The sequence below is a fragment of the Schistocerca cancellata genome, chromosome 4, assembly GCF_023864275.1.
Source record: "Schistocerca cancellata isolate TAMUIC-IGC-003103 chromosome 4, iqSchCanc2.1, whole genome shotgun sequence".
NCBI classification, from domain to species: Eukaryota; Metazoa; Arthropoda; class Insecta; order Orthoptera; family Acrididae; genus Schistocerca; species Schistocerca cancellata.
In genome coordinates, this window is record NC_064629.1 from 660,427,317 (window position 1) to 660,441,198 (window position 13,882).

General features: G+C 38.9%; 1 protein-coding gene across 1 annotated transcript in view; it reads left to right on the plus strand.

Moving 5' to 3' along the window:
* The window catches only part of LOC126183644 (protein Hook homolog 3-like), a 177,463-nt gene that overhangs the window by 138,826 nt on the left and 24,755 nt on the right, over positions 1-13,882 (plus strand). Inside the window, exon 12 of the mRNA XM_049925784.1 lies at positions 5,282-5,469. Coding sequence (XP_049781741.1) covers positions 5,282-5,469 — 188 coding nt within the window. The remainder of the gene's footprint in view (positions 1-5,281; positions 5,470-13,882) is intronic.

Sequence of the window (13,882 nt, forward strand, 5' to 3'; positions counted from 1 at the left end):
GGAAAACACTCTTTTGAGAAAAGTTAGAGAACCAGCATTTAAAACTGACTACAGGACAATTCTACTGCCACCAATGTACATTTTTTATTAAGGATCACGAAGATAAGAGAAATTAAGACTCATACAGAGGCATATAGACTTTTTTTTTTTTTGTCACTGTGTTTGTGGATGGATCAGAAAAGAAATGGCTATGCACCATGCAGTGGCTTGCAGAGGATGAATGTAAATGTAGATATCTCCTTCTGTGTCTACCACTACTGAAGAGTATTGGCAGTTTTACATCTTATATTGGGATCATGTGATTCAAAATCCTTACAGTGTATTACCATTCTCACCAGTAGATTTCTGTCATAAAAGAGTACAATGGTACTTTGTATCACCAATGACTTATCTCCCTATGTTGATTCTGGAACCTGACAAGCATGTTGGCTATGATAGGGTACTGGGTGACTTCTACAGATGCAAGAATGTGATTACAAGTGTCAGTGTCGAAAGAATTTGAAGCAGAGCCCTTCATATGTGTGGTAGAGTGTCTCAACAGCTGAATGCATTACACTTGTTTTTGGTCAGGTGTTTTGTTGTTTCTCATCTCCTGATGTACAGTACATGATATTTGTGTTGATTGCAATCGTCTTGGAGTCATTCCTTTGTGACTGAATTTGTGGTGTATCCCAAATCTTTATGGTCAGTAGAAGATTATAAACTGACAATTTTGAAATAAGGCACCAATAGTCAGAAATAAATATTACAGGTGGCATGAGGTCTTCAATAATCAGTGCACGTGAGGTGTTTGTATGCAAACTGCCTCATTACCACAGATTGAAACATACACTGCAGTAACAAAAGTCATGGTATACCTCCTAATATCATGTCCGACCTCCTTTTGCCACGTGTAGTGCAGCAACTTGACATAACATGGACTCAACAAGTCACTGGAAATCCTCTGAACAAATATTGAACAATGCTGCGTCTATAGCTGTCTATAATTGCGAAAGTAGTGCCAGTGCAGGATTTTGTGCAGAAACTGACCTCTTGATCATGTCCCATACGTGTTCAGTGGGATTCATGTCAGGTCATCTGGGGGCCAAACCATTCACTCAAATTGTCCAGAATGTTCTTCAGACCAATAGCAAACAATTGTGGCCTGATGACGTGGCACATTGTCATCCATAAAAATTCCATTGTTTTTTGGGAATGTGACATCGATGAGTCATAACTCATACGAGGCTGCCGTACTCAAAACAAATGGCATGCTTGGAACAAGTGTACCATAAGGCTGTTTAACCAAGAGTCCTGTGGTCTCAGCTATACTCCATGTCTTCCAAGCCAAAATGTTAGCCTCTGGAAATGCTTCAAGGCCACCATAATCTGCATGATTGCCCCATACAACAGCAAGTGTCAGCCAGGTACTACCTCCAAAGACTGCTTCTACATCACACGTAAAGTTCAGATGGAGTCCACGAAAAACATTTGGACCTCCAATCAATCCAGCCACTCTTTGTTGCTCGTTGATAATGGGTCCACAGCTTCTTGGGGTCTGCATCACACTCAAACTCTACCATCGGTTCTTACCAACTGAAATTGGAACTCATCTGACCAGCCCACATTTTTCCAGTCATCTAGGGTCCAATCGATGTGGTCACGAGTCCAGGAAAGGCACTACAGGTGATGTCTTGCTGTTAGAAAAGGCACTCTTGTCATTCGTCTGCTGCCGTAGCCTGTGAACACCAAGTTTTCTGCACTGTCCAAATGGATATGTTCATCACATGTCCCACATTGATTTCCGCAGTTATTTCGATGCACTGTTGCTTGTCTGTTAGCACTGACAACTCTTTACAACTGCCGCTTCTCTCAGTCGTTAAGTGAAGACCATCAGCCACTGCATTGTCCGTGGTGAGAGGTAATGCCTGGAATTTGGTATTCTCAGCACACTCTTGACACTGTAGATCACAAAATATTGACTTCCCTAAGGATTTCCAAAATGCAATGTCCCATGTGTCCAGCTTCATTTACAATTCTGTGTTCAAAGTCTGTTAATTCCCATTGTGCAGTCATAATCATGTCGAAAACCTTTTCCTATGAATCACTTGATTACATACGACAGCTCCATCTATGCACTGTCTTTTTATACCTCGTGCACACTATACTACCACCATCTTTATATATGCATATCACTATCCCATGATTTCTGTCACATCAGTGTCTGAGGAACAGTGTCACTCAAGTCACAGGAGAGCCGGCCAAGATTCTCAGCAAAAGTGTAGAGTTTGTAGAGATTATGGTTGATTATGTAGGGAGAGATATATCAATAAGCACCTGTCAGCTTGCCAGTAATTGCACACTTTGAAGAATATAACATGCAGAGTATTGGTGGAGCAGCAGTAATACCTGTATAACAAACAGTGTGTAGAAGCAATAACACCAAATGATTTCAAGCTCAGACGTCAGCTCTGTGAATGGATTACCAAGTACAGTACTGCAGTGCCAAACTTCAGTGATTTAAATTTTCCACAGACAAGGCTTCTTTCAATACCAATGATATTTTCAACTGCCAAAACAGCTATGGTTGGAATAATATCTGTACACTATGCTGCTATAAAAAAAAAAAATGGCTCTGAGCACTATGGGACTCAACTGCTGTGGTCATAAGTCCCCTAGAACTTAGAACTACTTAAACCTAACTAACCTAAGGACAGCACACAACACCCAGCCATCACGAGGCAGAGAAAATCCCTGACCCCACCGGGAATCGAACCCGGGAACCCGGGCGTGGGAAGCGAGAACGCTACCGCACGACCACGAGATGCGGGCTATGCTGCTATCAGATCACTAGCAACATTTCTCTGTCAGGTTGTGACTTTGAATTGCTTAAGGTTATATGATAGGACCTTATTTGCTGCTCCCATGATTGAATTATCCATGTCAGTTTTTTTATGCTAAGAAAAAATTAATTTTTCATTTCTGACTGTCCCAGGTTTATGATTCTGCACCATCTGTACAATTTTGACCCTAAAAGGTTGGGACACATTGTACACCTTTGGTATTGGCTTCCGATGAGTTTTCTGATGTTTAGTGAATCCTGAATTGTAGATACTTGTGTGGAAGCTTGGAAGAACAGTGTACACAGGTTACTGAAATAGCAGGTAGCAGGAATAAAATACAGAGAGTGAAAGGTTATCTACTACTTGTGCAAAGACAAGATTGTAGTTATAAGAGTTGAAAGCAAGCAGTAGTTGAAATGGAAGTGAGACAGGGCTGTAGCCTATCTCCAGCACTACTCAATCTCTATATTGTGCTAACTGTTAAGGAAACCAAAGGGAAATTTAGAAAGGGAATTAAATTTCAGGCAGAAGAAATAAAAACGTTGAGGTTTGCCAGTGCCATTGTAATTCTGTTGAAGATATCAAAGGCTTAGAAGATCAGTTGAATGAAATGTATAGTGTCTTTAGAAAAGTGAAAAGAGGGCAATATAATGTAGTCGGATTAAATCTGGCAGGTTAGAAAATGAAATGCTAAAAGTAGTAGATGAGTTTTCTGTTTGAGCAGCAATATAATTGATGGTGAGGATATAAAATGTAGACTGACAGTAGCAAGACAAGCATTTTTTAAAAAGAGAATTTATTAACATTACATCTACATCTACAGCTACATCTAGATGACTACTCTGCAATTCACATTTAAGTGCTTGGCAGAGGGTTCATCGAACCACAATCATACTATCTCTCTACCATTCCACTCCCGAACAGCGCGCGGGAAAAACGAACACCTAAACCTTTCTGTTCGAGCTCTGATTTCTCTTATTTTATTTTGATGATCATTCCTACCTATGTAGGTTGGGCTCAACAAAATATTTTTGCATTTGGAAGAGAAAGTTGGTGACTGAAATTTCGTAAATAGATCTCGCCGCGACGAAAAAAGTCTTTGCTTTAATGACTTCCATCCCAACTCGCGTATCATATCTGCCACACTCTCCCCCCTATTACATGATAATACAAAACGAGCTGCCCTTTTTTGCACCCTTTCGATGTCCTCCGTCAATCCCACCTGGTAAGGATCCCACACCGCGCAGCAATATTCTAACAAGAGGACAAACGAGTGTAGTGTAATAAATATAAAGATTAGGAAAGTATTTGTCTGCCCGGTAGCCCTGTATGGAAGTGAAATGTGGATGATACACAGCTCAGGCAAGAAGAGAATAGAAGCTTTTGAAAGTGATGCAACAGGAGAATGCTGAAAGATTAAATAGATAAATCATCTAACTTGTTAGGAAATACTGAACCGAACAGAGGAAAAGTGAAATTTGTGTCACAACTTGAGTAAAAGAAGGGATTGGTTGATAAGACACATCTGGAGGTATCAAGGAATTTTCAAATTGGTAATGGAAAGAAGTGTGGGTATTAAAAACTGTAGAGGTAAACCAAGGCTTGAATGAAGAAAGCAGGTTCAGATAGATGTAGGTTGCAGTAATTGTGCAGAGATGAAGAGACCAGCACAGGATCGACACCATAGAGAGCTGCATCAAGCTAGTCATTGAAATGAAGACCACAGCAGCAAACAACAGAGTATTGAAAGAGAAATCATAGGAACTTCCATCAGTAAACAAAGCTGTGACAGAATCGTAATATTATTAGTTTCTGTGTGGCTATTGAAAAGAAGAAAATAAAAATTCAAACCCTGGGAATGCTGTTAAGATTATTTGCACATGTAAAGCAAATGAAGCTTTCAGTAAAAACAAACTGGTGGTTGGGAGTAGATTCAGAGGTATTAAAGTGAATTTTGATACTTATACCACTAAAGAACAAGTGAAGTTGGGTAATGAGAGGACAGTAGCCAGCAAAGCTGACCCGGAATTCAGTGTAGCTTTTTTGGCTAGTCATTTGTATTTACTACAGGAGCCAAGATATTACACCTGTGACATTTAAACAGTAAACATCTGTGTGACAATATATAACCTCACCAGGGAAAATTAATAAAAAAGTAAATATCAAAAGTATCAGTATGAATATACTCGAGATAACATATTTCAGGAAGTGATCATAATCAGCAGCTGCAGTAACAGATTCTACAATGACAAATGTTGCAATTATTCAGTTATTCAGAATATAATTTTTGAATTTGGCACTTCCCTTGACGTGGCCCATCACTGATACTTTTTTCAAATGTGTTAGTTTAATGGAGCCTAAGCTAGAGTGTCTCCATTGTAATATCATGGTTGTACTGTGTGTTTTAAACTTACTTTTACCATTTATGTGCCTAATAATCTTTTTATTTGTGATTTCAGACTTGCAAACCAGCGTATTATGGAGCTAGAAAGTCAGCTTGAGGAGGCACATGAGCGTGATGACAGTGGTGGAACTGGTTTACGGCACTGTGTCACCACACTCCAAGAACAACTGAGAGTCATTCAGTCTGAGAAGGAACGATTGGCATCACAGCTTGAAGACCTTGAATCTTCAATTAATGAGTACAGTAAGCATTTTCTGTGAAGTAGATTCAGGAATTAAATGTTAGGGTCTCATATTCCTTTAATGTGTTATTACATCAGAGTTACTGAAGTAATTTGGAAAACACTTGTGTGGTGCTATATGAATGACGTAATCTTCCAAAAATTATTTTGTCTTGCACATTTTTTTGTATATTATGTTATTTATTAGTCACTATTTGGAAGAAAGGTACAGAAATGGAGCGAAGAAGGTGCACACATAACCAGGTGCTGATATAATGGTGATCACAGTTTGCATATTTCATGGAAAAACTGAAAATTGTGATCTTTAGAAGATATACCGAGAAAAGGAAATATATCAAAAATGATATCACTTGTGGTTATTAGCACTAGAACCTCTTGATAAGATCAGTATATAATAGCATATGCTGAAAGAAGGAATCTGAAAGCTGAGCAATGCAGTGTGGGATACGTAAAGGTGAAAAGGGCAAAAAAGCAAAGGGTTACATAGGAAATGATTTCAAAGATGGAGGAGAGCCAAGCATGATGAAAGCACCTGCTTCCAGGACATGAGGAGGCATGCCAGCCCTGGATTGAATTTGCCTTGTGGATGTGGTTTTTAGGTAGTTTTCAACATCCACCCAAGTAAATACAGGTCCATCTCAAATGTGCAGTGTGCAGACACTTTGAAAAACAGTGTCCCATGTGATAACACTAGTCACAGACAGAAGTGTTCTCCTGAGGGGATGGTGGCGCTGGCAGTAACTTTAAAATGCATTGTGGGGTTGTGACACCATAGCCTATGTGGAGATGTACTTGATTCTTCATAAAATGGGTAAAGTAAGATACTAGTTCCGACCAGGCATTGGGTGGATAAAGGGCACCCAGATGGAAGAACTAAAAAAGAATTGAATATAGAATATATTAAAAAAAGGTAGAGAGAAGTTACAGAAACCTTCTGAGAAGGATACATGGAAGGGGAGGGGAAGTGCTGGAGGAGGAGATTTAAAAGCACGGAGGAAGAGAGTTAAAATTGTGGACAGTATGCTCAATGGCAGCACATACGGCAGCAGTAAAAAGGAAGTGACAGACCACCAATAATAAGACATAAAGGACCTGCTACCATAGTGGGAATCTGAAGATGATGATAATTTGCCTAATTGCAATGTGAACTTGGCTGAAATCAGATGCTGATATTGTTAAGCTGAAAATCGCTATTTCTGGGGGGGACTGTGATATTCGGCATTAATAAAAGTTATCTCATTCTTTCCTTTTACTCTATAATTAGGCTTCAGCATAGTTTTTCCCAAGGGAACAGGAAGACATGATCACTTTACGTATGTTTGTATCTGATTAGACCAAGGGCTATAGAAATGGGAGTAGTACATCTTACTGCTTCAAATAAAATTCAGTTCAGGTTCTATATTTGTAGGAAATTGCCTGCTGTGTTATATGTAGCTGTTCCTGAAATAAATTTATTTGGACCCTTGATACACTGGGAGATGCTCAAGTTTCATCAATTTGCTAATTTTTTTCACACAACGGGCATAATTACTTTTTACTGTTAGCATATGATTCCACAGTTTTAACCATAGGCTTGTAGAATTTTGCATTTACTACAGAAATTAGATACATTTCAGAAATTGAAGTAATTGGATAGAAAATAAAGCCTTGTGTTTTAATGTAGTAGCTGTAAATAAAATAAATACTCAGTACTCATGTAGATAGTAAACGTAAATGTTTTCCGTATCAAGTAAGCTACTGAAAAACTTTGGCCAGCTGGTTTGTGATTGAGGAGTCTCTCTCGCTGCACTGTTACATTTTCACTCGTGGATACTGTAGAGGATAATTTTAGAGGATAACACAGCTAAAACCCCTTTCATATTGTGCTGCAAAACTACGTTGTGTTTATTAGTAAATGCCAACTTGGGCTTGTTTTATAAGAGTTTGGTGAATTTTTATGTAACATGGTAACATGTAAACTGTTCATAAAGGTTTTGTGCCCCCATCGTGCGTAGCATAGGCTTTGGTTTTGACCTCACTACTGTTTTAACCACAGGAAATTCCTCGGTAGAGCTTAATGTAGGTAAAAGTAAACCTGTAATCTCAGTACAGCTCAGTAATGTGTGTCATTCCTCCAATCATGAATGAGAAAATGTGACTTATGTACATTGTTCATTTGACCAATATGAATTGAAGGCTTGTATTAAGTGTAGAGATTGAGAACATTGCCTCTTTAAGACAACAAGTGCTGTCTGACAGGGAAGTTGCCTGCCAAATCGGAGTACATCACAGTGAAGGCAGTGATCATAAGACACAACAGTGATCATAAGACTCTAAACATTAAATATCTGTCTCACAGTTACTGAATGAAAGTGTGACGATGGCTGTTACTGACTGTTACCTCCAAATTATGGCTCATAGGTACTCTGAGGAGTACACAACAGGACTGTGTACTGCCTTTTGAAGGCACCCAGGAAAACTGCGTGAACTCAGACAGTATACAACTGTCTCCACATGATCAATTTGATCATTGCAAACCCCAGCACCACCACACTATATAAGTAAGGTGGGCAAGGGAAAACACCTGGAGTAGAACCTGGGTCAATGGTGTCAGGTTCTCTTCACTGATGAGTGCAGGATTTGTCTGATGCATGATGATCACTGTAGAAGAGTGTGAAGATGGCCAAGTACTAATGCACATATTTGGTTTGCAATCCCAAGGATTCAGCAATTAGGTCAGTTATGTTTTTGGCCAGTTTCATGTACAGATTTCAGACGCCTTTCATTGTGCTTTGCGTAATTTGAGGAGTGTACATTGATGATGCATACACTTTTCAAGACAATAATGTCAAGCATACCACATTCTCTAGGAGGCAGAAATCAACTGAATGGAATAGCCTGCAATATATGTCGACATGAACTCAATCAAATGTGCTTGGGACAAGTTGAAACTTCTGGTGTATCATTGTAGGAACACCTCAGGCAGACAGCCATCGAAGAATGGGATGAGCTTGATGGGTATTGTCTCTTCCACATTGTGGACAGCATGTCAAAGGGATCCAACAGATTTTGGTTTCGCAGATATGCAAAGATATGCAGTATCAAACAGATTGCCTTTGTTGTAGTTCTTGGTTACTTTTTATTTCACAGTGAAGTTATTTTCTTAGTTTCATAAGGCTTATTCTTTCATTCCCTGCTCCCATTGAATCTAACTCTCCTCGCACATTCGCAGATATTCAGATAGTAAAAATCAGTTTTAGAAGTGTTTGTAAACTAAAGGTATACTTTACTCAACTCTCAGTTTCTGGAGTAAATGTGTTTTAGTTCGCTGAGTGAACATGTAACCATTAATACCTCCTGATACCTTGTACTTTTGGTTCCAGCAGATGTCGTCCACTAATACACATTTTAGAAAAAACATGAGGCAGTGATCTTTGAACAAATATGTGTAGGGAAGACTCTTTCATCATGTGGTTTTAGCAAACACCTTCAATCCTCAGAATTTTTATTTTTATTCTAAAATAAATTTGTAGGATACACTTAAGAAACATGTAAACCTGTCCTCCACAGAAACATTCAGTTGTTAGCTTAAGATCACTATTGACATAACCAGATTGATTGTGAAACTAAAGTTTTGGTTTCATCTTTATACTAAGTGTAGGCTATTGTTCGTGCTTGATAGAACAAAATAAATGTTCTTAAGGCTGACTACAAACTGCAGTTGGAGGTCATGAACATATAAATGGTAATTATAATGAGATAAAATGGAGGAAATATTACTGACATAAAGGAAAAAGGATGATTTTTTAAAAAATGGTTGTAATTAGTCACACTTGTGGTTTTTATCACATTTAATCATCAGTTGTGAGGAGTCAGAAAGCTTTACAAACGAATGTAGTCATAATCTGTTACATAAAAGGTACAGCACTACAGTACAGTCATGGACAAAATGAGCGAGACCCTTCTCCTTTTCGTTATGCTGATCCACACAGCTTTAAAGTCTGCTACACAGCATAACAGGCAAGGCGACGAAGTGCTACCAACATACTGTGCATAAGCGTGAAATTGAAAAACTATCTGAACTTTGTCAGACTGTTTTCAATCATGTGTAAGACTATATTAATGCAGATCTGTGTGTTAAACACAACACGTAAATGTAAGATATAAATGAAAGAAGAAATGCTTATTAGTATGAACTGTACTAATAAAAATGAATTTCAGCTTATCGAGGTAACATAACTGTTTTAGTAAGACAAAGTACCCCACATCATTACAAATTAGCAAAATATTATGCACACTCACTCACAAAACGGTCTGTGTCATCGTTCAGACCAATCATACTGGATTACCATTGCTGACCTACCATGAAAGTGTGCAAATTTAGCAATGCGTGAAGATCATCATCATCATCATCATCATCATCATTTAAGACTGATTATGCCTTTCAGCGTTCAGTCTGGAGCATAGCCCCCCTTATACAGTTCCTCCATGATCCCCTATTCAGTGCTAACATTGGTGCCTCTTCTGATGTTAAACCTATTACTTCAAAATCATTCTTAACCGAATCCAGGTACCTTCTCCTCGGTCTGCCCCGACTCCTCCTACCCTCTACTGCTGAATCCATGAGTCTCTTGGGTAACCTTGCTTCTCCCATGCGTGTAACATGACCCCACCATCTAAGCCTGTTCGCCCTGACTGCTACATCTATAGAGTTCATTCCCAGTTTTTCTTTGATTTCCTCATTGTGGACACCCTCCTGCCATTGTTCCCATCTACAAGTACCTGCAATCATCCTAGCTACTTTCATATCCGTAACCTCAGCCTTGTTGTTAAGGTAACCTGAATCCACCCAGCTTTCGCTCCCCTACAACAAAGTTGGTCGAAAGATTGAACGGAGCACAGATAATTTAGTCTTGGTACTGACTTCCTTCTTGCAGAAGAGAGTAGATCTTAGCTGAGCGCTCACTGCATTAGCTTTGCTACACCTCGCTTCCAGTTCTTTCGCTATGTTGCCATCCTGTGAGAATATGCATCCTAAGTACTTGAAACCGCCCACCTGTTCTAACTTTGTTCCGCCTATTTGGCACTCAATCCGTTTATATTTCTTTCCCACTGACATTACTTTCGTTTTGGAGATGCTAATCTTCATACCACAGTCCTTACATTTCTGATCTAGCTCTGAAATATTACTTTGCAAACTTTCAATCAAATCTGCCATCACAACTAAGTCATCCGCATATGCAAGACTGCTTATTTTGTGTTCACATATCTTAATCTCACCCAGCCAGTCTATTGTTTTCAACATATGATCCATAAATAATATGAACAACAGTGGAGACAGGTTGCAGCCTTGTCTTACCCCTGAAACTACTCTGAACCATGAACTCAAATTTACCATCAACTCTAACTGCTGCCTGACTATCCATGTAAAGACCTTTAATTGCTTGCAAAAGTTTGCCTCCTATTCCATAATCTTGTAGAACAGACAATAACTTCCTCCTAGGAACCTGGTCATATGCCTTTTCTAGATCTATAAAGCATAGATACAATTTCCTGTTCCACTCATAGCACTTCTCCATTATTTGCCGTAAGCTAAAGATCTGGTCCTGACAACCTCTAAGAGGCCTAAACCCACACTGATTTTCATCCAATTGGTCCTCAACTAATACTCGCACTTTCCTTTCAACAATACCTGAGAAGATTTTACCCACAACGCTGATTAAAGAGATACCTCTGTAGTTGTTACAATCTTTTCTGTTTCCATGTTTAAAGATTGGTGTGATTACTGCTTTTGTCCAGTCTGATGGAACCTGTCCCGACTCCCAGGCCATTTCAATTATCCTGTGTAGCCATTTAAGACCTGACATTCCACTGTATTTGATGAGTTCTGACTTAATTTCATCCACCCCAGCCGCTGTATTGCACTGCAATCTATTGACCATTTTTTCCACTTCCTCAAATGTGATCCTATTTCCATCATCATTCCTATCCCATTCTACCTCAACATCTGAAACATTACTGATCGCATTTTCACCTACATTGAGCAACTCTTCAAAATATTCCCTCCATCTGCCCAAGGCATCCACAGGATTCACCAGCAGTTTTCCTGACCTGTCCAAAATACTTGTCATTTCCTTCTTACCTCCCTTTCGAAGACTGCTAATTACACTCCAGAATGGTTTTCCAGCAGCTTGACCCATAGTCTCCAACCTGTTTCCAAAGTCTTCCCACGATTTCTTCTTGGATGCTGCAATTATCTGTTTGGCTTTGTTTCTTTCTTCAACATAACTTTCTCTGTCTACCTGGGTTCTGGTATGTAGCCATTTTTGATACGCCTTCTTTTTCCTTTTACAGGCTGCCTTGACTGTATCATTCCACCAAGCTGTTTGCTTCATCCTACTTTTACATACTATTGTTCCAAGACATTCTTTAGCCACTTCTAGTACTGTGTCCCTGTACCTTGTCCATTCCTTTTCCAATGACTGTAATTGACTACATTCAACTAACTGGTACCTTTCTGAGATCGCTGTTATGTACTTGTGCCTGATTTCCTTATCCTGAAGTTTCTCCACTCTTATCCTCCTACATATGGACCTGACCTCCTGCACTTTCGGCCTCACAATCCCAATTTCACTGCAGATTAAATAATTCATAATGAAATTCAGTTAAAAATCATTCAGTACCACACTTAAGTCAATTCAATTATTGACAGAAGCGGAAAAGTAGGCAGTAACAAGTATGAAATTCTACAAGAGTTTCATATTGACATCCACAGGGTGCCGGTACAGAATAAAGGTAGCAATAAAACATATTGAGGGTGTAAGAATTTCTTAAAATTGCTTCACTGATAGTCTATCTGCCTCCATCGAGATTAGAACCGAAAACAAACCAGACCTCCCTTGCAGTAACAAACACCTTTCACTAAGCTAGCAGACAACCCAGGCAAACAGCCCTCTATTATTACCACAGACATTAATAAGCCGGCAATTTTGCAATGAAAATGGCAAAATGATCTGCAGTTTCTGTTGCATAGAGCTTTCTGGACTCAAAAACGTGAATTTTCTACCTTTATGTCACCGCTTATGTGACAATCATTTGGGATGTTTATCGAAATAACAAAATACTGTTATTAGTGAGTAAATTTAGTAGGATAATTCTGCACCACCCCAGGAAATAAACGGCGACATAGCTGCCAAATGTGTTCTACAATGTTTCGAATTCTCCTTTCCACTCGCCACAGCCAGAAAACGTTCATTAGCCAAAGTGTTTCTTAAGCTAGCTAGCAATGGGAATGCTTGCACTTCTAAAACACGGTGACATTAATAGTGGGATCTGAATTACCCCATGTATAGGCAAATGGATTTTATTTGTATTCCTGTAAACAAGATTTGGATCGAAAGTGTAGCTACGATTAATATGCTGATGTATCGACTGCAACTAGAACATTTCGAATAAAGAGTAGGGGGAATTATTTACACGGCCCTCACCTTCGGTAACTGTTGTAGCTATTTTCGTTGTTTGGACTGCATCATCTAAATTGGTAAAAATGGAACCCTACTAGTCTCACTTTCCTGACCGTCTATCTGTCTACTCAACTCTTAAAACCCATTTATCTCGAGTACGGGTAGACATAATAAGTGGAAATGTATCACACTTCCTGTGGTATACAGTCCCTTGATGGTGTAAAATAGTGAGCTTCTATGTCAACACGATCTAAAGATATGTCCGTTTATGTAAGGAAAATTTACGTGAAAGGTCAAAAAATGGCTCTAAGAACTATGCAACCAAACTGCGTTGGTCATCAGTCCCCTAGATCTAGAACTACTTAAACCTACCTAACCTAAGGACATCACCCACATCCATGCCTGAGGTACGATTCCAGCCTGCGACTGAAGCAGCCGCGTGGTTCGTGAAACCCTTTTCACCTCATATATAATGATAATATATACCATCTAGTGAGGATAAATTGTATTCGCCAGCAACTCAGATCATTTGATCATGGAACTTTTACAAAGCTACATTCAAATTTTGTTTGAAGTCATCTTCAATATCCACTTATAAACACCCTAGGAACTTTGTATGCGATATCCACTTGTGAAGACGCTTGCAGATACTGCAGTACCATAACAAGTAGTTAAGAATTTATTGTTCTTGATCCATGCATGACACTTTATTTCAGTATTAATTTAACGCACCTAGGTGTTTGTCTATGGCTGAAAATAATGAACATAAAATAAATAAACAGCAAACAACTTCAATGTTCATATCAAATGTAACTCACATGTTGCAATTACAACATAATTTCGTTGTTACGTCTACATCACTACATCTACAGCATTTCTTTGCAAAAAAAAAAAAAAAAAAAAAAAGGAAATAATGTTTTGGCATTCAGAACATATGTTGGTGATTGAAATTTCGTGAAAAGATCTCGCGGCA